Here is a 27,001-nt window from a genome sequence, read left to right on the forward strand (position 1 = left end):
ATATATATATATATATATATATATATATATATATATATATATATATATATATATATATATATATATATATATATATTAATACACCGATGCACGCATTGAATGTTTGTACAATATTTTTTATAATTAATTTGGTTATATTTAAATGATGATCAAAATGTAATCATAAGAAATAATGAGACACTACACTGCAATTTTGATATATGAATTAAAAAAATAAAAAAAAGACTCAAATTGAAATTAAACATATAATTCCATGATTGGAAAAACAAAACTCTGACCACCTAGCTACATGTGACTTACATTAAAATTTTAACACTTTATTAATATATATAACTATTATAACAGACAATGACACTAAAAATCAGATATTGTGTATATAACGTATATATATTATAGATTATTATATATATTACCTGTTTAAATTTTTTAAGGATTTGAACAAATTTCATCAATATTGTTTCCTTTTTTTGAATTTTTTTTTCTTTATATTTATATTTGGGCCAGACGACCTGGTACTTTACCCGGAACCGTTAATCCGCCACCAATCAAATTTCCGCCGTCGTCTACTGGCGCCTTTCTCCATTCTCCTGTGTTTCCCTTCTAATTATTCTCTAATCCGCCATTAGCTTGAGTTGGATTTACTACTTTCTTTCACTTAATTGTGAAAATTAAGGCCACAGTGCGACGAAATCAAGAATCGTTAAATTAAGTTTTTCGATGTGTAATTCTTGATAAACCCTAACTGACTCATGAGCAACGGGACCGCAGAATCAAAATCTACAACTCTCTCTGGTAATATATTTTTCCACAGAATTTTGATCACTGTCTTTGTTGAACTGTTTCTTTAATTCAATCTTGCTTACTTTCTGTTAATTGGTGTATCTCTGTTATCTGGAATCAATAAAAATTTCTTGTTCTTTCCCAATTTCGTCGTCAAATGGAGTAAAACTGATACTTTATTGCACTTAATTGCTGAAATAACACCAAACTAGAAGAATGGGGTAGTTGTATTAAAGGCTCTCAAATGTGATTCTTGGTACTCCTCAATTGGGTGATGAGACTCATGACGACCGAGACTGTTTATCAATTTTTATCTCTGTTTCTTGTAAGTTTTGTTCTAGCAGAATCTTGAAGACCACCCTTGTTTAAATTGTATCTTTAATGCACCTCATTAATCGGAATATTTCGTTCTCAAAACAAATAATAAATTGGAATGTATCGATTGACGGGAATTTTTCTTATCGCTTCCTGATTACTCATAAAATGTCGTAAGATTTTAACTGTTTCTCTTATCGTTAAAACTCAAAACAACCCCAACTTTAGAAGAACAGGGATTGTAATTCTTGATAAACCCTAATCTGGTCGGTTCAGACCGTAATGTGGATCATATACGTGTTTCTGGTGCTCGTGTACCGAATCTTCAGAACCATTCCTTTTGTTTCCATTATTTACCTCATGCTTGTGTAGTTCAATAAACTGGAAACTTTTGTTTACTGGAATTAGAAATTATTCTTGTTGCATTCAAAATTGATAGTTGTTTGGTCTGTTGATCTTACAAGGCTGGAAGTTGAAGGATAACGAGACACAAGACAACATTATGTCTGATAAGTACAACGCTGAAGCCGCTGAAGCTCTTGGAAATGAGGCATTGGTAAGATTGTTTGGTTTGTTTTTTCGTGGGTGCATGGATGTGTGTTTTTCCTCCCACTTGAGTTTGTTTATGATATATGGTATGTGACTTATTGTGTTATTAATTTTTCTTCAGCGTTTGCCAATCTCAGAAGCGGTGCCCATATATGAGCAACTCTTGACCACATTCCCCACAGCGGTAACCCCTTTCTCCATAATCTCATCCTCAAAGCTATATAACATCAATTGCATGGTGAATGTTATAAAATAATACCAGCATTATAATGTAAAATAAGTTTTAGGTGTGATATATATATTTTTTATAAGAAACGATATTTTATTAATAATAACATAAGAAAGAGTACATAAGTGGACTAGTGGTCCACTGTCATCATGAAGATCACAATATCAAATTTATCTTAATCATACACATATTCCCAATCTCTCAATAAATCTAAAATCGAAACATTCTTAAATTCTTGATGAGTTTCAATCCACATTGCAATGTTGATCTTGATTTTTTCCCAGAACTTTTCTGTAGTTTCTTCTTTGTCATAAAAAATTCTTCGATTTCTTTCCAACCACACCGTCCAGCATATGAAATGAACCACCACTTGCCAAAAAATTCTTCCCTTGGTACCAGTAAGCTGCCCCAAATCCATATAGAATAATTCCTTTGTTGACTTAGGCATCACCCAACCAATCGAAGCTCTTGCAAAGCTCTAGCCCACAATTTCTTTGTGAATAAACAGTGGATGAGCATATGATCCTGAGTGTCTGTTTCATTTCTACACAACACACACCAGTTTGGGCACAAAGCAATTGAGGGCCATCTTTTTTGAATCTTCTCCGAGGTCGGTAGCTTACCCTGAGTTGCTGTCCAAGAAAATAGCTGGATCTTTTTTGGGATTGGAACTTTCCAAATAACATGAAAAAGAGGAAAAACGGGAAAGCGAGTATGTGGAAAAAAAGAGTCATAGAAGGATCTAATAGAGAAAATACCCGAAGAATCCCCTCTCAACTCAAGAAAATCATCTACCCCTTCAACTAACCTAAAAGAATCTGAAACCCCTAATAACTTGGACAACTGAACAATCTCCTCATCTCTCACAGCCCTTCTAAAATGAAAATCCCAGGAATGAGTAGACGTGACATTATCAAAAAAGACAAAATGAACTATAGGTAGATTGTGAATTGTTGATAGTTGAAATAAAGCTGGAAAAATATCTTTAAAAGAAGAATCCCCAACCATCTATCTTCCCAAAATCTAACCTTGTTACCTCCTCTGACTCTAACTGAAGCTCTAAGCTTAAAAGTCAGGTATAATCGGGAAATAAACTTCCATGGGCACCTGAACGTGATGTTTCTTGCCAACTCCGCATCCCACCCATTTTCTTGTAACCCGTATTTACTTACGATTATTTTCTTCCACAATGTCCCTCCTTCTTCATAAAATCTCCACCACCACTTTCCCAGCAATGCCTTGTTTCTCAATATAATATTCCCAACACCAAATCCCCCTTTTCCCTTCGGTTTACACACATGGTTCCACGCGACCAAGTGGCTATGAACATCTCCATCCACTCCATCCCATAAAAAATTTCTTGAAATCTTCTCCATCGATTCCGCTATACCTTTAGGTGTGATATATGTTATATATCGTGCAGAAAATATAAAATGTGGATATGTGTATGCCTGATGTTTTCTGATGAATTTTTTGGTGAATATATAATTGAAAGTTCTATTCCATGAATAGCTAGAGGAAAGACGTAAAGAGTTGCACACATTCGATAGAGACTTTACTGTGTACATGTTATGCACTCCAACGTTAATACAGGACCTACTATATTGGGCCTAGACAAAAACAAGCCCGAGAATCATAAAAACAGGTCTACCAGAAGGCAAGCAATGTCTGTTGCAATTTCACAAAAAGTTCCTGTTTCCACAGTTACTGGTCATGGCTGTTTAATGCTTGATATCTTAGTTTTCTTTTTTCAATTCTCTATTATTATTGATGTACAACCTGTAGTCCCCTATTTCTACTGTGAATATCATCTATTTGTTTCTCTAATTAGAAATAGCTATTATGTATCTGGAAGTTTAAATGCTTTTAACCTTGTCGATATACTTTCTTCGTGTTGCATTATTTATTTCAAACTATTGAGATTCTTCCTAGCACACATTTGTTTTTGCTAGATAACACAGTAGGTGACCAAGTTTCCTACACTTACTTGCAGGCAAAATTTTGGAAGCAGTTTGTAGAAGCACACATGGCTGTGAATGATGATGAAGCAACCAGACAAGTATTTAGTCGTTGCCTTCTGAATTGTTTGCAAGTTCCTCTTTGGTATATATATGTTCTACTTTCTCTCTAGTTGATTGCTGTGTTGGCTTTGGGAGGGATCAATCGATAATAATTTTTGAGGATCTTGCTGTTATTCACTGATTTTGTACTCATTATAGTTGTAGCATTATACAATGTGCATCTTATTATTACTGTCTCCTAATTTGCTGCTTAGATTTTATTTACCTGTTTTTAAACTGACTTGATGATGATTACCATGCTTTCACGATGTCAATTTCAGGCGCTGCTACATCCGCTTCATTAGGAAAGTTAATGACAAGAGAGGAATAGACGGCCAGGAAGAGACAAAAAATGCATTTGATTTCATGCTTAATTATGTCGGTATGTTAAATTCCCAAAATCTTCCTGTGGTAATATTACAGTGAATCCACAAAGTAAAGTTCATCTAACTGCTCTAGTCCTGAGTCAATCTTTATCTGAACTGCCTGAAGGCCATTTCTTAAACTTCGTGATGGAATCAACTGATGTGTCCATACTTCTTGTTGTAGTGAGAATTCCTGGGTCTTGTCTAATTTTTTTCAAGGATAAAAATTGCCTGAAATTTCAGCAAGTTTGTTTGATATGACCTTGATGAATTGATTTCGTAAAACTTAGGCTGGACTTGTTTATGCTGTTATTTGATTGCAATTACATGTTGAATATTTTGGTAAAAAAATTGTAAAAAAAAGGTTTGTTTGATATTAGTGATTACAAAAGTTTGTTGACCTCTCAACCTGTTAAAAATGTTCTCTATTCCTATGTTTATTTCAGCGAAATTAAGCTCATTCTATTTGTTTCAGGGGCTGACATTGCATCTGGTCCTGTGTGGTTGGAATATATTGCATATTTAAAATCCTTGCCGGTACAATTATTATATGTCCATGCTCAAAAGTCAAAGTACTTAATTTGCTGTCTCTTCATGCAATAAATTCACTATTTTGTGTGCCCAATTGTATGATAATGGAGCAGGCACAAAGAACTCTAGAGGAATCGCAGAGGATGACTTTGATACGCAAGACATACCAAAGGGCTATCGTTTTGCCTACTCATCATGTTGAACAGCTCTGGAGGGACTATGAGAGTTTTGAAAATTCAGTTAGCCGTGCTCTGGTAGAATTAGTTTCTGACTTCAGCGTAAATGGTAGACTTACAACATGTGATAGTTTTCTTTGTAAAAGCTCCGATCAGAAGTCAGCAACAGGAAATAAGTTGTTTGCTGCTCTTCTGGGTACTCTGCTTGTTAAAAAGCTTACATATCACTATAAGATGATTATAGCATATTGAACTTTTTTTTATCATTCTGATATCATGTAATCATATTGACAGTGACCAGATGTGCACTTTGAGTCAATTTAATGTAATATATCGTGTTAATATTTTTAAAGATCTAATTTAATGTGTTAGTTTGGCAAGCGGTATTTTTTAATTGAAACATACAGAGAGATTACTAACAATTAGGCTTGTATTCGTGGATATAATTTACTTGTAATGCCTTTAATAATTATTTGAGGGTGATATTATCAAAAAAATACGAACACACATGAGTTGTCTCAATCCAAAGTCTTTATTATTGGAGATGATAAGACTACCTTAATGATCGCCATATATGTTTAGTTATAATCATTAAAAAGGAGTACATAGCAAAGAGATCAAGACAGTTAGTATGACAACTTATCCCGCAAATTATCATATCTTTTGGATGAGATTTCTTAGCAAGTTCATATTTTCGTTTTAGCAAACTCTAGGCATAATTATTGAAGAAAAAAGACTGCAAGGGATGTATATTAAAACAGAGTTTTACACACATGAGTATTTGGCAAACCTCTAGCTTTCAGAATCAGAAAATATTCTTAAGATTTTCTTCATTTTTCAGTGGAATCTGTTTAATTTTTTTTTATCTTGAGGTGCACAATGGTGTAAGAGGATCCATATAGCCAACCTGACTTAGTGGGATAAAGGATTATGTGTGTTGTTGTTGCTGTAATGGTATGTCATGCTTTTGAAAGTAATTGTGAAGGGAAGTTGTTACATCTCATGATTAATATATCTTGTAGGCAAAAGGGTTGTTGTCTGAATATCAACCAAAATATAACAGTGCAAAGGCTGTTTACAGGGAGCGGAAGAAGTATGTAGATGAAATTGATTGGAATATGCTAGCTGTTCCTCCTTCAGGTTCTCCTAAGGTATTATTTTACCCCAAATATATATCATGGATGGTTTTCCACCTTTCTTTCTTCTTATTAGAAAGATGGTCTTAGTTACTTGAGTGGTTCTTGGTCAGCGGGCTGAGAAAAATGTCGTCAAAAGGTTCAAACACTTCAACGTGTTGGGAATAGTAATGCATGTATTTATAACTATGTATTTGTGCACGAACCAGCTGATTACATATACATATGTAGAATTTGGTAATGTTTTGGATTGTGGTGTTCAGATTTTCATTCTCGTCAGTTTATTGTTTTTAAATTAAAAATTGGTGAAACTATACACTTTTCAGGAGGAAATGCAATGGATGGCATGGAATAAGTTATTAAGCTTTGAGAAGTAAGCCGACGCCTCTACTGTTGTTATGTTTGTCCTCGTAAATTGGAATTATTAGTAATTATATTGCAGTGTAAATGTGAGGGATTCAAATCTATGTACATTCATCCAATAAATTTAGAGGTTTTATATACATGCAGGGTGCTCAGATTTCACGTTTCCGATTATTTATTTTTTGGCATTGGCGATTGGTTTGTTTGTATCGTTGCCTCGATAGAGGATTATCTTCCCTGAATTTCTTGAACTTAGTATTTTTAAGATGATAATTCTGCAATCTGGCTGTACCAATGGTGTAAATGCTACTAAATACTTTACCCAATTACAGAGTCGTTCATGCTTGGTGACATTTGCGCCTTAGTATTGGATGGGTAGCTTCCTGATACCTTTAGTCAGGCAAAATTTATAGTTAATGGCTTGATTCCTTTGTTCTTGAGCATTTTGGCGTGGAAGAGGTTGAGTCTTTGATGTTTATGATTTATTGCTGTATCTTCTGTATATTTAGACACATGACATAATATTTTTCAGACTTTTATCATTGATTTCATGTTGAACCAGAATGTGCTTTTTGAATCTTTCATCTTTGTCAGTCGTCCTTTTCATCGTTATTAGTGTTTTTCTTTGCAGAAATTAGTTTTTGCTTGTTTTATGTCATTTACTTTCTTTTGTTGCTTGGGATCATTATACGTCTGGACAAATCAGGGTACTAACATCATGAAAGCTAAGTTTAGTTAAATTTGTGTGACTTTGTTTACAGAGGCAACCCCCAGAGGATTGATAATGCTTCTGCAAATAAAAGAATTGCATTTGCTTTTGAGCAGGTATCATGCTTAACCTCATTAAAGGAGGTGCTCATGCCTTCTAGCATTTTCTTTCTTTGTTAGAAATTTCGCATGCTCCATACTGAAAAAAAAAGAAAACAAAGAAGAAATTTCACATACTCTATGTTTGAGATAAATCTCACACTGAAACCTGCTAAATGTTTAGACTTTCTAACTTTTATTTGTTTACTACACAATGACACGTGTTTTAATATGTGCTTTGTTAGAACATCTCCCCAGCTCAAATATTCTATCAGACTACGATTCTGCTGTAATGATGCATGCTGATAAATGAAGAGTGTTTTTGGCTCGAGTCTTTTCATATTTGAATTTCATGATGACTCATGAATTGTTTCATAATTTTGTGTTCTTAACATGGATCTTGTATCACCTTCAAGCATATGAAATAGCATGGCTGTTCTTAATGTTTCGATATTTTCCTGATTTACTTTTACATGCCACTTAAGTGGACTGTGCTTTACACTATCTGTGTTGAGATCCAGTGATTAGCGTGCTTTCCGATTATGGTTTTTCAGTTTCGATTTATGTGTGCTTTTAAAAAAATTATAATTGTTTTTTTTTAAAATAATTTGTAAGTTATGGGCATAGCGAAAAGGGAAGACTACTAACTCGTTTGATTTCTAGTGCCTCATGTATTTATATCATTACCCTGATATATGGTACGACTATGCCCAATGGCATGCAAAAAGTGGTTCCACAGACTCTGCAGTTAAAGTTTTCCAGCGAGCACTGAAGGCTCTTCCTGGTATTTCTCTCAGTTTTAAAAAAAAATGCAATTGTGACTTTAATTTTGTACACGAGTCCAAGAATTTTTTTTTGTTTGGCTGTACGCATCTTGCAAAATTGTTTACATGTACATCTCTAGCTTGTCTCTCTTTCTTATCAAGACCACTTTATGCTATTTCTTATTCGGTATTTTCATTATTGTTTTCATTTTCAGATTCAGAAATGCTAAAGTATGCTTATGCTGAGCTAGAAGAATCTCATGGAGCAATTCAGGTTTGATATATGAGACATGCATTCGCTTGTTTGAAGACATTCAACTACATAATAAATTATAATTGGCATTCCATTTATTTCTTACCGTGGCGCTGCCTTGCAGGCTGCAAAGAAGGTTTATGAGCTCCTCCTTGGGGATGGTTTGAATGCAACAGCTTTATCACATATCCAGGCATGAGCATATCTTATTTCTTTTACTTTCCATTATGTGAAAATGGTGGAGGAAAGAGTCTTCTCCTACCTGTATGTCACTGAGATATGGGCTGATAACAAAACAAGACTCAAAAAGAACTGTCATTTGTTTGTGATTTGGAATCATTGATCAGGTCATATCTTATCTGGTTGACTTCAGTATATGATAGATACTAAGATCATGGATTTAAAAGTTTATATTGTATCTATATTTTAGAATACAGTGATTAACTTTATGTTCCCTTGCTATCGAAAGCCTTGAATCTTGATATGAGCAGAGGTAGGCCATTACATTTCAAACACCTATTAGTTGCCGACTGGTTCTATTTTCACAACTGACGCAAAAAAAAAGTCAGATTCCATATAATTGATTAGGTTGGACTCTGGACATTATTTTAGCTTCCTTGTGGTGAACTAGGTATCATTTTACTGTTACTGATTGTTTGCCAACTCCTAAGTACCCGAGCACGGCTTATCATCTATCAGTGTTTTGTATTTAGTAGCTAGTGCTAAAATGTCGACAGATTGAACTTCCTGAATTGGTTACAACTGACAATGTTTTACTTTGCAGTTCATACGATTTCTTAGAAGAACCGAAGGAGTGGAGGCAGCTCGCAAATACTTTCTGGAGGCTCGGAAATCTCCAAGTTGCAGTTACCATGTGTATGTTGCATATGCAATGATGGCCTTTTGTCTTGATAAGGACTCCAAGGTATACTTGATTTTAGCTTTAACATTTTTAAAATCAGCATTTTACCTTTATTAATTCCTTCGCCTGCATATGCTAGCGTATTTATTTCCTGTTAACTTCTTATTTCAAAGCTGGAGAAAATATTATCACTGAATAAGTTGCAATACATGCATTCAAATTGCCTGCTAGTTTTAGTCAGTTATCTACATTTTTTGCAGGTTGCACACAATATTTTTGAAGCAGGTTTAAAACGGTTTATGCATGAGCCTGGCTATATTCTTGAGTGAGTTCTTTTACAATTTACTCAGTAAGAAGTTAGTTTAACGGAGAACATGCTCTGTTTCAAAGAATGAATGATGTTTCTGCCCGAGTAAAATATGAACATTATACCCCTTTTCAAGTTTAAAGGAACATTATATATGTCGAGTTCTCTAGATAAGGATCGTGTAACGGGTCTCTTGGTAGCGGAAACCTGGAAATCCAGATTCCAATTAGTCTTGTTGGACTTCCGTCCTTGTCGACCTATTGTATGAACACGGGTGAGGCTCGATAGAGAGAACCTCGCGATCTCGGAATATTTGTTTATGCTGGAAAAAAAACGATGATCCTTTTATTCAACTTTGAATGAATATATATACAAAAGAGTCCTAGCTCCACCAAAACCCTAAAGATGATAACCAAATCCTATCCTAAAAATGAAAAGCTAACAAACCCGATCCTATCGAAAACAAATCAAACAGCTAAGGAAAAGATTCTAATCCCTGGGCTTAAATCGGCCGTGCGTGAATCTCTTGTAAATAAAATCTTTCGGCCTATCCTGTGGTGTTTGGCCTGCGGAAATGTTTGTGACATCACCCACCCCCTGAGATTGGTGTTTGTCCTCAAACACAAAAGCTGGAAAACGTCCGGTGAATAATGACACATCTTCCCATGAAGCTTCAGCTGGGGATAACCGATAACCCTTGCCAATGAATTAACAACTCCGTTCTGCCCTTGTGAACTCTCTGATCGAGGATAGCTTGAGGCGTAGGTAGTTGTTCTCCCGAAGGAAGGGCCGGAAGTGTGGACTCACATGTTTCTGCGCCCCGAAATGGTTTTAAAAATGATATATGGAAAACGGGATGCATTTTTGCGGAATTTGGGAGCTCGAGTTTGTATGCCACTGACCCAATACGCTCCAACACCTTAAAAGGTCCATAAAATCGCGGGGATAACTTCCGATTGGCTCGTGCTGATAGGCTTAAGTGGCGATACGGTTGGAGTTTTAACAATACCATATCGTTGATATTGAACTGTAATTCACGGTGGTTGTTGTCATATTGCACCTTCATCCGATTTTGTGCATGTAGTAGTCGTTCCCTGACGTTTTGGAGTACCCTGTCGCGAGACATCAGTGCCTGCTCTACAGCCTCGAGGCGAGCTACCCCTTGACAGTAAGATAAGAGTCTAGGCGGCTGCCGCCCATAAATGACTTCAAACGGAGTGGCACGCAATGACGAATGGAAGCTTGTATTGTAGCAATATTCAGCCCAGGCGAGCCATTCGCCCCACTTCTTCGGGTAGTCGCTTGTAAAACAACGTAAATACATCTCCAAAACTCGATTAACAGCCTCCGTTTGTCCATCCGATTGAGGGTGGTAAGAAGAACTGAAACAAAGTTTGGTCCCTTGTAAGCGAAACAACTCTTTCCAAAATGAACTCGTGAAGGTGACATCCCGATCACTGACAAATGGATTCGGGTAGGCCATGTAGTTTAAACACATGGTCAAAGAATATGCAGGCCACTGATACAGCAGTATAAGGATGAGCGATTGGAATAAAATGAGCGTACTTTGAGAAACGGTCTACCACCACGAATATCACACTTTTTCCATGCGAAGAGAGGAGTCCCTCCACAAAATCCATCGAGATATCTGCCCAGACCTGGTGAGGTATCGGTAGGGGTTGAAGGAGGCCTGCCGGTTGAAGATGTTCAACTTTATTCCGTTGGCAAACCAAGCAAGAGGCCACGAACTCCTTCACTTGGTGTCGCATGCCTGCCCAATAGAAGTCGCGATGCACTCGCTGGAAAGTCTTTTGATACCCTTCATGGTAAGAATTGTGCAGTGCCCCAATAATCCGAGAGATCAATGGGGAAGTCTGGGGTAAAAATATACGTGCCCTATACAGCAACAGCCCTTCCGCATAAGTCCAATTGGCCCGTGGAGTAGCGCCTGTATTGGATGTAATGAGTTGCTGAATTTCATCTGAGTGTGCGTGTTCGGCTTTAATATCGTCTAGAAAATCCCAAGATGGCATGGAGACAGCGGTAGCGCATATCGTCGTTGATTCCCGGCGTGACAAGGCGTCTGCTACGATATTAGAATTTCCCGACTTGTATTCGATGGTGAAATCAAACCCCAATAACTTGCAAAGCCAGCGTTGTTGGGATGGCGTTGCAATCCGTTGTTCTAGAAGATACTTGATGCTGTAGTGGTCGGTGCGAACGACAAAAGGTTGGCCCCAAAAATACGAGCGCCAATGAAGAATTGCACGTGTTAAACCCATGAGCTCTTTCTCGTAGGCTGGCAATTTTCGGTGGTGTTGGGCGAATGAATGGCTGAAGAAAGCAATAGGGCATCCGTCTTGCTGGAGTACGGCCCCAATACCCAAGTCCGACGCATCACACTCCACAACAAAGGTTTTGGAAAAATTCGGAAGGGTGAGAACCGGTGTTGTAGTGAGGGCGTTTTTGAGTTTCTCAAATGCCGTGGTGGACTCCGGGGACCATTTGAAGGAATTTTTCCGAAGTAGAGCGGTTAGCGGTGCAGCAATCAATCCATAGTCCCGGACAAAACGGCGATAATATCCTGTTAAACCAAGGAACCCACGTAAAGCTGTTGGTGAGGTTGGCTGTGGCCAATCTGCGATGGCCTCGATTTTGGACATATCAACTTTAGCCCCTGATTGTGAGATCACATGGCCCAAGTATGCAACTTCCGGTTGAGCAAAGAAACACTTGGAGAGTTTTAAGAACAACTGGTGTTGCTTGTAGCATAGTGAGAACTATGTGTAAATGATGTAGATGACTTTCCCATGTAGGGCTATAAATCAAAATATCGTCAAAAAATACGAGAACAAATTTCCGTAGATAGGCTTGGAACACATAGTTCATGAGAGCCTGGAATGTAGCTGGCGCGTTGGTGAGACCGAATGGCATAACCACAAATTCGTAGTGCCCATGATGTGTTCGGAATGCTGTTAAGGGAATGCTGCCGGCATCCATGCGAATTTGGTGATACCCTGCTCGTAAATCGAGTTTTGTAAAGAAAGAAGCGCCAAATAATTCGTCCAATAGTTCCTCGATGATGGGTATAGGAAACTTGTCTTTGACTGTCTTAGCGTTTAGAGCTCGGTAATCCACACAAAACCTCCAAGTTTTATCTGCCTTGGGAACTAGGATGACTGGTGAGGAAAACGACGAACTACTGTGGCGAATAAATCCCTTGGAAAGCATGTTGGTACATTGCCTTTCTATTTCATCCTTCTGGGAATGTGCATAACGATACGGGCGGACAGCAATGGGGCTCGTCCCGTGTTCGAGAATGATTTTGTGACCGAAGATACGGATGGGCGGTAGGTCCGAAGGTTCTTCAAAGACTGCTGAAAATCCTAGGAGAAGACCGTGGAGATCATGATCCAAATCCTTCTGCACTTGTATGGTGGTGAGCTGGCCACTTGATCTAGGCTGGTTCTTGGCATTTCCCTGAAGAGTAACTTGCTGTCCCTGGGACAAAAATTGCATACACTTTTTGCTGAAGTCCCATTGAATGGGTCCCAACAGTTGGAGCCAATTGACCCCTAGAATCGCCCCAAAACCACCCAAGGGAATAATAACGAAATCGATGCAAAATTTATGTTCTCCCAATCTTAAAACCACGTTATGACATATTTCTGCACATGGGATTCGTCGCCCATTTGCCACCAAGTCCCGGAGAGTGGATTTGGTTTCCATTGAGAGTCCCAGACTCTGAGCCAATGGTTTATCCAGGAAGCAATGCGTGCTGCCCGAATCAATTAAGACAAGGAGTGATTTGCGTGAGATTGATCCCTTGATTTGCATGGTTTGCGCCCCCTGTGGTCCTGTTAAAGCATGAATCGAAACCACTGGCTCTTCTTCATCAAAAGGAGGGTTCTGGTCATCCTTGTGTGTTTCATCCTCTACTGTTTCTATCCAAAATAACCTTTTACAGCGGTGCCCTAGGAGATATAATTCATCGCAATTATAACACAGCCCTTTTGCTTTGTGTTCCTCCATCTCGGAGCGATTTAATCGCCGGATAAATGGACCCGTTGGTGGTTGGGCAGTAGGACGTCGGGTAGTGGCTGTAGTGTTGGAAAAACGCGCACCAAAGCGCACATCATATAACCGCGCAAGGCGCATTGCCCTTGGTAAGTCCAGCGGCAGATGGATGAGGACCTCCGCTGCAATGCCCTCATGTAGTCCGCTAATAAAGAGTTCCACCAGCTGCTCTTGTGATAGGTTGGTCGTTCTCGCCATTAAGTGTTCGAACTTCTTCTGATAGTCTTCCACGGAACTCGTTTGTCTTAATTTAGATAGTTCTCCCAATTTGGTGCAGCGTAGGATTGGGCCGAAACGTAAGTGGCATTGCTCTTTGAATTCATTCCATGTCATGTTGGGGCTTGTTTTCTTCCACCTTCAGGAACCATAATTGCGCATCACCCTCCAAATGAAATGCTGCGATCCCTACTCGATCGTGGACCGGCGGGTTCTGATGTCTGAAGAGAAATTCACAGTGGGTGAGCCACCCGAGAGGATCGGCCAGCCCATCATATCGAGGGAGGTCCAGCCGTGTATAGTGCTGCCCTCCGAAAAAATTTTCTCCCCTCTCTGGTCCGCCGCGTCGAGAATCGCTTGAGCCCCTCGCGTTGCTGTCTATATCATTATTTTGCATGGATTCTGTTCGAACAGCTGCCAAGGAAAGGGATAGCTCTTCTAGTTGTGCTCGAAACCCTTGCTGAATCAGATCCTGTGCTTTCTTGTCCTCTATATACATTTTCATGAATGCATCCAATTGTTTTGAGATGGCCGAGTCACCCATTACAACCTGGCTCTGATACCACTTTGTCAAGTTCTCTAGATAAGGATCGTGTAACGGGTCTCTTGCTAGCGGAAACCTGGAAATCCAGATTCCAATTAGTCTTGTTGGACTTTCGTCCTTGTCGACCTATTGTATGAACACGGGTGAGGCTCGATAGAGAGAACCTCGCGATCTCGGAATATTTGTTTATGCTGGAAAAAAAACGATGATCCTTTTATTCAACTTTGAATGAATATATATACAAAAGAGTCCTAGCTCCACCAAATCCCTGAAGATGATAACCAAATCCTATCCTAAAAATGAAAAGCTAACAAACCCGATCCTAAGAACCAAATCCTATCGAAAACAAATCAAACAGCTAAGGAAAAGATTCTAATCCCTGGGCTTAAATCGGCCGTGCGTGAATCTCTTGTAAATAAAATCTTTCGGCCTATCCTGTGGTGTTTGGCCTGCGGAAATGTTTGTGACAATATCCTTGTTAAATTTAAGAAATCAAGCAAATAATTTTTATCAGCTCTGTTCATGGGCTGGTCTGATGTAGATCTGGCTACACCCAGTTATGTTCGGTCTATCTAGTCCAGGTTGACTTGCCTTCTTGGTAATCTTTGTCTCGGTGTTAAATAACGTTTGTTACTCATGTTATGTTGTTGATGGCACATTTGCCAACATGTCAAGTTGTGGTCATTTAGTTGTATATTAGAAGACACAACCAAGGTTCTAAAATTTGCTAAGAGTTAGTCAGACGCTAGATCAGCGCCTGCCGCCTTGGCGGAGACTAGGCGCCGCTAGGCGGATTCCACGGTATTGACTTGATAAGATGAATATTGGTGTGTTAGGGCAAGTCAACAAATCACATTATTTGTTGTACTTTTGGTTCAAGACCTATAAAAAAATTTCTTTTCATTTTTAAATTGAATTTTTAATTTAAATTAAAAGCCCAATTTTTTCTTTTAAAAAAAGTAATTTTTGGCCGCCTATGCCGATTTTTAGAACACTGTATGCAGCAGATTCAACACAATTAGAGCACTGAAAGTACTTAAAGAAATGTCAAATTTTCATGCTATTTAAACTGTTTGAACAAAATACAGGACAAGAAAAACGAAATATTTTGTATTCAACTGTTTTCTGAGCCCTTTAGGCTATTAGACCATTTTTACGTTATTTGTCATATATAATGATTGAGGCTTTATTTTGATGGTTTTATATTGCAGATATGCTGATTTCTTGTGCCGTTTGAATGATGATAGAAATATTCGTGCTTTGTTTGAAAGAGCTTTGAGCTCGCTCCCACCAGATGAAACTGTTGAGGTTCTGCTGCAGTTTCTATGATTTTCTGTTTTGTAATTTGATACTTTATTGTTGATTTTGAAAATATTCTCTCTAGCAATTTTGAATTAGTTTTAGGGCTGATTAACAAGCTGCTCAAATGTTAATCACAAAGTTGTTATTATAAAAATCTAACCTTCGGCTACAGCAATATGATCTCCACAGCCCAGATTTTCTTTAGTTCCCCACTCTTTTAAAACCAATAATACTGTCTTAAAGCAACCACAGTTCATATTGGATACCTTGCCATGATTTTTTTTTCTTTCTTTTTTTTTTTTTGGTTTTATACTACCGCCTTCAAAATGGATCACCATTGAGGAATTAGATGAAAAGAAATAATTGTTGATCATATTGTGTCAATAAAAGGATGTTATTTTGTTTTAGGTTTGGAAACGATTTAGCCAGTTTGAGCAAACGTATGGAGATCTTGCCAGCATGTTAAAGGTAATTTTATTCTTGTGCATCCTACATGTGAAGTTCTTGTTTCATTATTTCATATATTTATTTTTGTTTATTGGTGGGATGATTTAGCTTTGCATGGCTCAGTGCCATGTTTCGATTCACAAAATATAATCAGGTTTTTTTAGACTAAAGCAAAAAATGATCATTGTTGACTACTTTTATAAGACTGATAAAAAAATGTGAGTTATTATGTAGCCACATATATTTTTATCTGATCCGAGCTTTCATATAAACTGTTATAGGTTGAACAAAGAAGGAAAGAAGCATTGTCTCGTATGGGAGAGGATGGAGAATCCGTTTTGGAGAGTTCTCTGCAAGATGTTTTATCTCGTTATAGTTTTATGGATCTGTGGCCATGCTCAGCCAAAGACTTGGATCATTTAACTCGGCAAGAGGTACTTTGTGTAATCTCAATGATTTTAATATTTACCCTCGCTCCTGTCTCAAAAATACGGTGGAACAAATGAATTTTAATATTCACTTGCATTGGTTGAGAAAATAAGTCTTATCACCTTTTTTGTTCACATGTAAAGAATGATTAGAGTTGCATTCCTTTTCTTTTAGTGGCTCTCTAAGAATATCAAGAAGAAGATTGAAATTCATCTTCCTCCTAATGGAGCTAGTTCTTCAGGTGATGTAATTATTATACTCGTCTTGCTATTCATGGACTATCATTGCACACCTGATCTTGCATTCTTGCTACTGCAAATGCAGATAGGAGCATTTCGGGAACTCCAAATGTTTCAAACTACCTTGGGAAAATTGTGTATCCAGATACATCAAGAATGGTGATTTATGGTCCGACTCAAAGGCCTGGTAGATCATTTTCTTATCATTTTTAGGTCAACCATTTGTAGATCTGTTTGGTACAAAAGCTAGAAGTTTAAAGTGGCGATTTCCTGTTTCTATGATTCAAGTGATTCTGTGAAATCCTTTGTACTTTTCTGTAACAACCTTTACGTTCAGATAAGTGATTGAGTTCCTGACACCGAGTCCGTATTTTTTTCCTCCTTTACCAAAATTTTGGGTAATCTTCCCTTTGCTTTAAAATTGTATTAAAAAAATATGTATAAATATAATGTACATGTAAGATTCATCTTCTCTTAGATGGGGTTAAATTCCAAAATGATTACCAATATCGTGCCTCATTTTTTTAGAAGAATGACTTGTAACCGTGGAAAACTTTACTTTTGTGGATGTCCATGTTGGTAAACTTACTGTTTTAGATTTTAAATTTGATTGTAATCTTTGTTTCATTTTTCAAAAGTTAGTGGATTTCTCAGGAACTGCTGCCCCTGTGCTTCCTGGAGTCCCAAGCACGTTACTTGGTAATACGTTGAGTAATGGAGGAGCATTAAATCCGTTGAATGGCAGTATTAAAGTTTTGCCTCCGGCATTATTGAACTTTGCTGCAAATTTGCCAGCTGTTGATGGTATCTACTGAACTTATCCCTTGCAACTAATGTCACCGAAGGTTATCATCTATTGTTGATTAATCATGAATTGTTGGTGCTTCAATTCTAGGCCCATCTCCTGATGTTGACTTTGTGATATCCATATGTTTGCAAAGCGATCTAACTTCAGCAACTGCGGTATCTGTGGCGCGTCCACAGTTGCAAGTTGGATCTGCTCCAAGTACCAGCAACATATCTGGTTCGAACAATTATAAGCAGGGGGGCAGACTTTCTGGAAAAAGAAAAGATTCTGAGAGTGCGCTAACGATTTACTTCATTTGCTTTCATTCTTGAGGAGAAAAATGACGCAAAAGAATTGATCACAAATATTTCTTATGTTCACAGGGCAAGAAGATGATGACACTTCTACTACACAAAGCCAACCGTTGCCTAGAGATGCTTTCAAGATTCGGCAATTGCAGAAAGCTCGGGTAACCAGTTCACGAGGAGGTGGCGGATCTGTATCATATGGTGGTTCTGCTTCATATGGGAGTGGTTTTTCCGGTGACCTTTCTGCAAGCTCCGGTTAATGGATACTGTATTTTGTTTTACGAAATTGTTGTCTGTAATTTATAGTTAGCATGATTTCCTTTGTATCTGTATCCATGTAAAACATCTTTGGTCGATCAATAAAATAAAATCTTTTTTTTCCTTAATTACACGTTCTCGTTAAATGTCGAGGGATTGTCGAAATGGCCTTAAATTATTTAATTTATCAAATTATTCTGTGACTCACGTCAAATTCCAAATTCATCCTTTAAAATGGTATTTTCCTCTTGATTTGTAATTTGAATGCTCATTTCAATTCGCCTTTAAATCAATGACTTCCCATTATTTATCTCTGTCCACAAAATTTATTGCTCGTCTAACGTAATAGCAGTTGGGGTTGTGTTCATTTTGATGGCAGATTTTCGACAAACATAAAGTATCAATTTCAATTGAAAACTTTTAACCAAAAGAACTTGAAATAATTTGTTACTATCAAAGTTTTTTGAACAAGCGTGCGATGTATGATGTATAATTCATCTATGCTTTTTTTTTTAAGTATACTCATCTATGTTTTTTTTCCACCCTTGAATACTGTGAGCTGTGCAGAGAAAACTAGCAGTATTTGCAAAGTTTATTCAATAAAAAGAAAATGGTTTTCAAGATGAAACTCAAATTACAACAAAATGCAGCACTATAAATAGAAACTTAAAACTTCAGCCTCTCATAATAAAACTTCAACGGGGAGAACGGCATATTCGAACCAAATAAATTGGGCTTAAATTCAACCTTTAATGTGAGTAATATTAAGGCTCAAAGAGTCTCAATTGGCATAATTTGGTCAACCATCTTCTATCCTTAGATTAATGGCTTAAAGCATAATTTAATGATCAAATTATACTCACGAATGCGGCGCGGCGGGTGCAAGGATTAATGGAAATATCATTCTAAGGAAACAAAGGAACAGAAAGAAGTCCGGTATTCTCTGGAATTCCCATCATCAAGTTAAGATTTTGCAAGGCCTGACCAGATGCTCCTTTCACAAGATTATCAATCTGCAAATGGCATCGCACAGTTGAGCCAAAATAGAAGTTCCTAGCAGATCCAGGCTCAGCGATTATTTGACAAAGCTAATTGGAGAAACAAACTCAGAGACAAGATAACTTACAACAGAGATAATTATTGCTCTTCCAGGGATTCGATCAGGAAACACATTCATCAAGCAATAATTTGATCCTCTGACATGTCGAGTTTGAGGAACTTCATTCTTGTTTAACAAAATAACAAATTCTTCCTTCTGCAAAATAAAAACCCATGAAATTAATTTAAGGTGTCAGTCAGTTCAAACAGAGTAAAGGCACATTCTCACACTATATTGTAAGAGAAGAAAAAAGGCGGTTACAATCATCTAGGTATCTCATAAAAAAATTAATAATATTCAACGATTAGATGTTTAGAGGTGTCAAAACTCTTACCTCCTTCCAATTTTAATTTACTTTTCAATTGAAAGCTTGTTTCATATTATCATTCCCTAAAGGAGTCTTGGACTCTTGCAGCATCAGATGCAATCAGTCAAGAAAAGAAATTTTAGAGATGTATGTATGCAATTAATTTGTCATTATACACCTGATAAAGAGTTGGCCCGAGTTACAGTATAGGCATTTACCTCATAAAAGAGATTCAAATGCTCATATAAATCGTCCGTTGATACTCCAGATGCCATCTCCACGTATATAGTTGATTGCATACCACGACTCTTGAAGATAATACAAGTGAGAAATGAGGTCGATAACTCAATGCATCAAACTTTACTAATCAAGGGCAGTTAGTACCATGGAAATTAAATGAGGGGTAAAGCTGACTGTAACTTTGGATTTTGCAGCATCTGATAATCCTTGTTCGATTTCGGGCACTGGAAATCAAAATACGACCAAGTTTAATCTTTTCCGTATACGTGGGATAACAATTACCATGTTCAGCTGCTAAGTACAAATTTTTGTCACAATTGTTACTTGCGTTTTCAGTTACATGGTAGCAAGAGAATGTACAGTGTTTTTAATTTATATTTATCACCCAAAAAACAAAATTTATAAAATATAATGAATTGTGAAGGATTGACAATGCCCGACAATCTGCTGGCAGAACGTGCGGCCTTTGGCGGATTGGGTTACGGGTTGAGACGGGTTTTTACTAAAAAAGGTAAAATTTTATTAACTATTAAACAATTGATTTTCTTCTCCATTCCCAATTTTTGTTAATTATTTAAAATTAATTTTATTTACAAACTATAAAGTTATATTATTAATAGGACACTCAATATGTGAGTCTCTGCCTACTTTAATAATCCCAAGGCATCAGAATTACGACACTGCATACTAAGATAAACTACTTACCATGACGATGTCTTGTTAGACCATAAGAATGCATTCCGTCTGCTATTTCAGTGTACAAATTTGCCTCTTTCGCTCCTCGACCTGCGGCAATCAGGAGGGCATAAGTTAACTAACAACGCAAGTAACAACTTTTTAATGGCAAAGGCTGCAGAGAGCTCGTGATGAAATTCAAACCTGCTCCACTAGCACCAGATTTTGAGTCGATAATAATATTTTTAACTTCGATGAGATTAGCCTGCAGACGCATAAAGTGCAAGGTATGACTGTGGCTGTCTGTCGGAAAAATATAACGACATACAGTGGCATTTTGTAAAGTTAAATAATATCATGAAAGTAAAAACATAGTAAAACTAAAAACGGAACTGGGATTCAGTGGCATTTTTATGAAAAAACGACAAGATACTCTATTTTAATATTTTATTGATCTATAAACATAGTTTCTACCACTTGTTAAAAACATTGACCAGGTTAACAAACCATACCTTTATCAAGGGAATAAGTGGAAGCTGAATTGAAGTTGGATAGCAGCCAGGATTCGCAATTAGGCGTGCACTTTGGATATTGGACCTAGATATCTCAGTCAAGCCATATACGGCCTCTCTCTGTATTTTTCAGCACAAAAGATGTTGGTGAGCACAAAATATAGTATTATAAATCAACTTCTGAGCAGAAACATGAATATTTACACATGTTCAAAATGGAGCCTCGTCAGATAGCTTCACAATGGATGTCTATCCATTATTCATCACAAAAAAACAAACTTAACCTGCAATTCATGCGCCCTGTGAGGCTGACCGTACCATTCCTCATATTCACAAACATCTTGAAGTCGAAAGTCCTACACGACCACCGAATGTCTCTCATAAATGTAAATCAATGAAAAAATCACTAAATGATTATAACATAGGACAAGGTTTGTTATTCTTGAAATACAGATTCAGGAAATACCGCAGATAGGTCAACTATCTTTAAACTACTTGGGAGACCATTGATAATTTCCTGCCAAAAGAACAATTCATTCCACAAATGGCTGTGAACATAGATATCCACCTCAATTACAAAACATGGGGGGAAAGAGAGCTAAAAGTTGCCGCAAAATTGTGTTAAATTTTCATGTTCAGAAATCAGAAGATAGGAGGACACAAAGTGATCGACCTGTGTCGTCCCATGAGGCAAACAACAAAACACAGCATCCACATTGGAAAAATCTGCATCCTTAACAGCAACCATGTTGGGCAATTCCTTCAGAATCACATGAAAGAAAACCTTTAAGATGTAACTTAAGTATAACATAATAAAAAATACGACCATGATCTTTCCGAGTAATATTATGGTGAGAAATTTTTTCATAGAAGAATAATCTACATACTTGCTTGACCAAATGAGGAAAAACAGATCCAATTGATTGGCCAGCTTTTCTATCTGCTGTCATCAGAGTTATTTGGAAGTTTGGGTGATTCGAAAGTAGCCGAATTATCTGAAATCCGCGAAACCACACTCATGCAACAATCCAAGAAATGAGGAGAATCAAATTAGAACAGAAAATCTACAAAGTAAAATATAATCTCTCAATAAGTTAACAGAAATATTCCAAAATACAAAGATGAAAAATATTAAAAAGAACAAATCAATGATACCTCAGACCCAGTGTAGCCACTAGCCCCAAGCACACCAATTCGGAATTTTTCTAATTTCTGGGCCTCCGTTTCTTCGAACTGTGAGTTCCGTGGCGCCGCCGTGCAAACAGAAGCTGTAACACAAAGCTTCCTAACCTTTAAACATGAAATTTGTATTCCAATCAGAATAAATTTACAACCCGCAAACTGGAAACTCAAAACTACCTAGTTGTGAAATGCATAATGTAAAAAACAATACCAGAATGCTCAAAATACTGTCAACCTGAGCAAAATAGCAACATACTCTGTTCTCAAGCAGAAAGAATCAGACATTTGGGTATTTACCTGGTATTTAACAAAGTGGCCTCGATCCACATAAATGGAGTTTAAAGAGGATAAAGAACCCATCTTTACACTATTCTCTTATTCACAAAAAAAACCTGAGAGAAAACACGAAATCAAAACAGAACAGCTGAAATTTTAAATTTTACTACCGATTGACTACCGATTCCATAGTTTATTTTACTGTTCATTTTTGTTTTTTCCAGCGAACAGTTTTGTTTTTCCAGCGATTGAAAGAACTTAGTGCCTTGGGGTTTCATGTCATTATACGAACAGAAATCTGCAAATTTGAGACGAAAGCAGCCTACTTACCAACCAACGGCCCAATTTCGCGATTTGGTGTGCTGTGTCCTAGGTTCTTCAATTCGGGAGAAATGAGAAGGAGACAGCGTATCAGGAGATTAAGAAGAATTGAGTCGTCTGTTAATTTTTAATGGAGAGATGACAAAATAGATAACCTTACAGATCAATTAGGCGGTCCGAAAAGAAGATGGAAGATTTCGGGAAAAACAACAAACAAATGAGACCTAAATGGATATTAACCATATCATCAAACATAGAACATATCACGTGAATCATTGTCCTTGATAGTTGCTTGTCCGCTACTGATTGATACATTTATTCGTGAAATCGTCTCACATTAATTTTTATAGTAAAAAAAACTATAATTGATATAAAAAAATCATTACAAAACTATAATTGATTTAATTAAATATATAAAACTAAAAAATATCACAGATCAATACACGGAACACTAAATTACTCACTCATTAAAACTGGGTCGACCAAAGGATCTTTTATCAGATTATGACAATTTTTATTCTCCATTAACAATCTACGGTAATTTTCAAAAACTTATTAAAATATTGTAAAAAAAATAAAAAAAAAAAAAGTAAAACTTTTACTCCTCCGCCCTTCCAAATGGGGGGAGTAATTGTTTCTCCTCCTCTAGGATAGAAATTAATTTTAAATTCTCCCCCGCTTGTCGTAATGGGGGGAGTAATTGTTTCACCTTAAATTCTCCCCCGCCTGTCGTACAGGCAGGGGGAGAGTTAAAATATTGCCCGCCTCTGCAGGAGGTGGGACAGAAAAATTAATTTTAAATTTTACCCGATTGAGTCCTGATTGAGGTATGTAGCATTGCATTATTTTATAATCGTCAACTACATTTTTCACTATTACAATTTAGTGAATTATTTTTGACAAAAAACATTTGACCCATTTTATTCCCTAAAATTTCTCGAATAATAATTGAAATAAATATATTATATTACGTGATCTTTAATTTAACACTCAAAAATAATAAATATATAAAAGTTTATCTCGATGATTAAATTCATGTCTAATAAATTTTTTAGATTTTATTTTATTATTTATGTTTAATATTTTAATTAAATGATACTACTAAATCATAATTTTTTCTTATACATTTTACAAATTATTAATATTACAAAATATTAGATCTAATCTTAAAAAAAATGCTACTACGTACAAAGTAATAAATTTATTACGAAATATTACAAAATATTAGATCTAAATTTTAAATTCTTTAAGAATAGTTTGAATAGAATTGTGAAAATGATTATTTATATTAACAACGTATGTATTCATAAATCATAAAAACAATGTAAAAAGTTAATTAACATATTTAGCAATTAACATAATTAATATGTTAGTTTGATTAGTTATTTAATCTAATACCAAATTTAATTATGATGATAATAGGAAATAATCCCTCTTATTTGACTTAATTTAACGTGTTTTGTGTCATTATGAAAATGATTCAAAGGATATAATTGAAATTTAATTTAATTAAGTGCTAGTTTTAAAAATAACTTAAAGTTAAATTTGATCACAAACATACAAGTGTAGAAGGTCATTTTAAAATCCCTCTAAACAAATATATCATTTTACGTAAACATAATAAATAAAAACACTTCAATAATATTTATGATAACAAATTAAAAAATAAATATATCATAACAAAAATTAGGATAATAATTTTAACGAATTAAGATTAAAAATTTCTAAACATAGATTAAAACTAATATAATACAACCAACAAAAAAATTAATAGAATACAAATAATTTTAACAACACTTAGAAATATTACTTACCTTTTAATAAGATAGGCACGATTATAAAATAATGCAACGTTATATACCTAATCAGGACTCAATCGGATAAAATTTAAAATTAATTTTTCTGCCCCGCCTCCTGCAGAGGCGGGCAATATTTTAACTCTCTCCCGCCTGTACAGGCGGGGGAGAATTTAAAATTAATTTCTACCCTCCCCAGCCTCCCCTACAGGCGGGGGAGGTGAACAATTACTCCCCCGCATTTGGAAGGGCGGGGGAGTAAAAGTTTTACTTTTTTTAATTATTTTTTTACAATATTTTAATAAGTTTTTGAAAAATACCGTAGATTGTTAATGGAGAATAAAAATTACTATAATCTAGTAAAAGACCCGTCGACCAATCGTGAAGCATACTCCAAAAAGATGATGAGAGCCTAATGCAGCATATAATTTTGAAACTTTTCCACTTTCTAAAGTGTTCCATGCACACACTTTCAACCATTTAGTGGGAGACTGAGAATTTGCAAAACATTATCTTTTTTCAAAATTTAAATTTAAATGACTTAAATAAACATGATTTAAGTAACGTTTAAGCCCACGCCACCGGAAGTAATCTATTGTGTTATTTGAACTTTTGATTTAAGAATAACTATTGCCATTTCATTTGCATACCAAATAAATAATTTTGATTTTTAAAATTATTAATTATTGAGATTTTAAACTTTGTCATTTTTCGATTAGCAATATTTTGCACACTAGATAGATATGTTTAGTCAAACTCTCCATCGATCCGACTAAGATGTTGTACGCGTCTTGCAAAATTGTTTAGACAAAAACTTAGGTAAGACGGTCTCACGAGCTGAGTCGTATTTTGTTAGACGGTCTCACGAGTCGTATTTTGTGAGGCGAATCTCTTATTTGAGTCATCCATCAAAAATTATTATTTTTTATGCTAACAGTATTGCTTTTTATTGTGAATATCGATAGGATTGACCTGTCTCACAGATAAAGATTCGTGAGACCGTCTCACAATATACATACTCAATTGTTTATATGTACATCTCTAGCTTGTCTCTCTTTCTTATCAAGACCACTTTATGCTATTTCTTATTCGGTATTTTCATTAGTTCATGTTTTCATTTTCAGATTCAGAAATGCTAAAGTATGCTTATGGTGAGCTAGAAGAATCTCATGGAGCAATTCAGGTTTGATATATGAGACTTGCATTCGCTCGTTTGAAGACATTCAACTACATATAATTGGCATTCCATATATCCCGACCTTTGACCAGTCCGCCCGTGGCCGATTACAATCCAGGTCATGGAACTGGAGATCTGAGTTCGAATACGGTTAACCGCCGGTTCCAGATCCGGTTCGACTTTTTTATTTTAAACAAAATTAAAGAATAAAAAAATAAATTTAAAAGGAAGGCTTGCACAATTGAACTTATAAAAACTCATCAAATATTTCATCATCTAATAAAAATATATATTATATTATAAATATCATATAAATGAGTTTTATAATTAAACAAAATCAATTAGATATTAAGAATCGTTTGCGTAACACGGTCTAAAAATTCATAATATAATGTTAATATTTCTTTTAAATCATCTAATTTAAGTTTAGGGTCTAAAACAAAAGCACGTAAAAATATTTCAGCAATTTGTAAAAAATATATTTTCATTTTTCTATCAGGATATAAATACATTGAACTAAAGCATCATCATTATATTTAATATGTTCATTAAAAATTCATGTAATAATGCAACTATTTTAGTATGGTACCTGCTATTTTTGTACCTAACGACTTTTGATTCATAAACTATATAAATTTCTTTCTCTATAAAGGTGGACGATATTATAGGTGTGTGTTAAAATAAATGAGAAATATGATAGTAAACACATGATAATTGGTGACTAGCTAGCATCATTAAAAAAATTTAAAATTTCGCAAATACCATTGTATATGTTTCATTGATTTGAAAACTAATAAATATCATAAACTTGAACATGTTGAAAAAATATGCAAAATAAATCACGAAAATGAAACATGTGTGTTAATAGAAAAAAGAGTATTTTAAGATTTTTTTATTATATAAGACATAATGCAAAATGTGTAATAAAGAAGGTCATTTTGACAGTTATGACTTTAAAATAGACTAAAATAATCAATTTTCTTTTAAAATATTACATGTGCACCTAATATAAAAAAAATTATCATCTAGTGATGGTTTACATATTTCAATGAGCTCACTAATATTAGAAGTAAAACATCTATATACAAGTAATATTTTTTAAATGTTCCAAGAATTATCAATTTAACAACATGTAAATCCCATATATGAACAATTTTATCGATAATCGTTCCAAATATCGAAACACGAGAAACTTTATTATTTAACCTAGCAAAATCTTTAATTAATTTTTTTAATCAACGACAAATTTTTAAAATGTATGTCTGAGAGTATTTCGTGAGATACGTCAAATAGAAGGATTTGCAATTATATA

General features: G+C 35.7%; 3 protein-coding genes across 6 annotated transcripts; 1 reads left to right on the top strand and 2 right to left on the bottom strand.

Annotated features, from left to right (window-relative positions):
* The first annotated feature begins 467 nt into the window (after positions 1 to 467).
* On the top strand, positions 468 to 18,232 carry LOC140810594 (cleavage stimulation factor subunit 77-like). 2 transcript variants are annotated; one of them, XM_073168437.1, is made up of 23 exons: positions 468 to 792; positions 1,560 to 1,651; positions 1,766 to 1,828; positions 3,867 to 3,976; positions 4,215 to 4,315; positions 4,774 to 4,835; positions 4,943 to 5,083; positions 6,028 to 6,156; positions 6,468 to 6,514; positions 7,266 to 7,329; positions 7,975 to 8,095; positions 8,291 to 8,349; positions 8,453 to 8,521; positions 9,113 to 9,253; positions 9,451 to 9,515; positions 15,546 to 15,642; positions 16,045 to 16,104; positions 16,365 to 16,517; positions 16,687 to 16,753; positions 16,837 to 16,938; positions 17,406 to 17,555; positions 17,647 to 17,832; positions 17,922 to 18,232. In XM_073168437.1, the coding sequence occupies exons 1-23, from the start codon at positions 750 to 752 to the stop codon at positions 18,104 to 18,106; spliced, it is 2,307 nt and encodes a 768-aa protein (XP_073024538.1). In that variant the 5' UTR covers positions 468 to 749; the 3' UTR covers positions 18,107 to 18,232. The 2 variants fall into 2 exon arrangements, with proteins under 2 accessions (XP_073024538.1, XP_073024539.1); XM_073168438.1 differs by lacking the exons at positions 468 to 792; positions 1,560 to 1,651 and having other exon boundaries at positions 1,765 to 1,828; positions 3,867 to 3,932.
* Positions 12,334 to 13,907, bottom strand: LOC140810595 (uncharacterized). The gene is made up of 2 exons (XM_073168439.1): positions 12,638 to 13,907; positions 12,334 to 12,593 (listed from the first exon to the last, which is right to left on the bottom strand). Exons 1-2 carry the CDS (start codon positions 13,905 to 13,907, stop codon positions 12,334 to 12,336), a joined length of 1,530 nt encoding a protein of 509 aa, XP_073024540.1.
* A 434-nt stretch (positions 18,233 to 18,666) lies between the features above and the next one.
* LOC140810007 (probable N-acetyl-gamma-glutamyl-phosphate reductase, chloroplastic) lies at positions 18,667 to 22,924 on the bottom strand. 3 transcript variants are annotated; one of them, XM_073167795.1, is made up of 14 exons: positions 22,726 to 22,924; positions 22,417 to 22,511; positions 22,093 to 22,227; positions 21,825 to 21,932; positions 21,611 to 21,697; positions 21,404 to 21,454; positions 21,222 to 21,293; positions 20,938 to 21,057; positions 20,630 to 20,690; positions 20,456 to 20,536; positions 19,895 to 19,974; positions 19,729 to 19,818; positions 19,231 to 19,359; positions 18,667 to 19,117 (listed from the first exon to the last, which is right to left on the bottom strand). In XM_073167795.1, exons 2-14 carry the CDS (start codon positions 22,477 to 22,479, stop codon positions 19,010 to 19,012), a joined length of 1,185 nt encoding a protein of 394 aa, XP_073023896.1. In that variant the 5' UTR covers positions 22,480 to 22,511; positions 22,726 to 22,924; the 3' UTR covers positions 18,667 to 19,009. The 3 variants fall into 3 exon arrangements, with proteins under 3 accessions (XP_073023896.1, XP_073023898.1, XP_073023897.1); XM_073167797.1 differs by having other exon boundaries at positions 22,417 to 22,508; positions 22,724 to 22,924; XM_073167796.1 differs by having other exon boundaries at positions 22,722 to 22,924.
* Between the last annotated feature and the right edge of the window lie 4,077 nt (positions 22,925 to 27,001).

Source organism: Primulina eburnea, chromosome 13, assembly GCF_022965805.1.
Source record: "Primulina eburnea isolate SZY01 chromosome 13, ASM2296580v1, whole genome shotgun sequence".
NCBI classification, from domain to species: domain Eukaryota; kingdom Viridiplantae; phylum Streptophyta; class Magnoliopsida; order Lamiales; family Gesneriaceae; genus Primulina; species Primulina eburnea.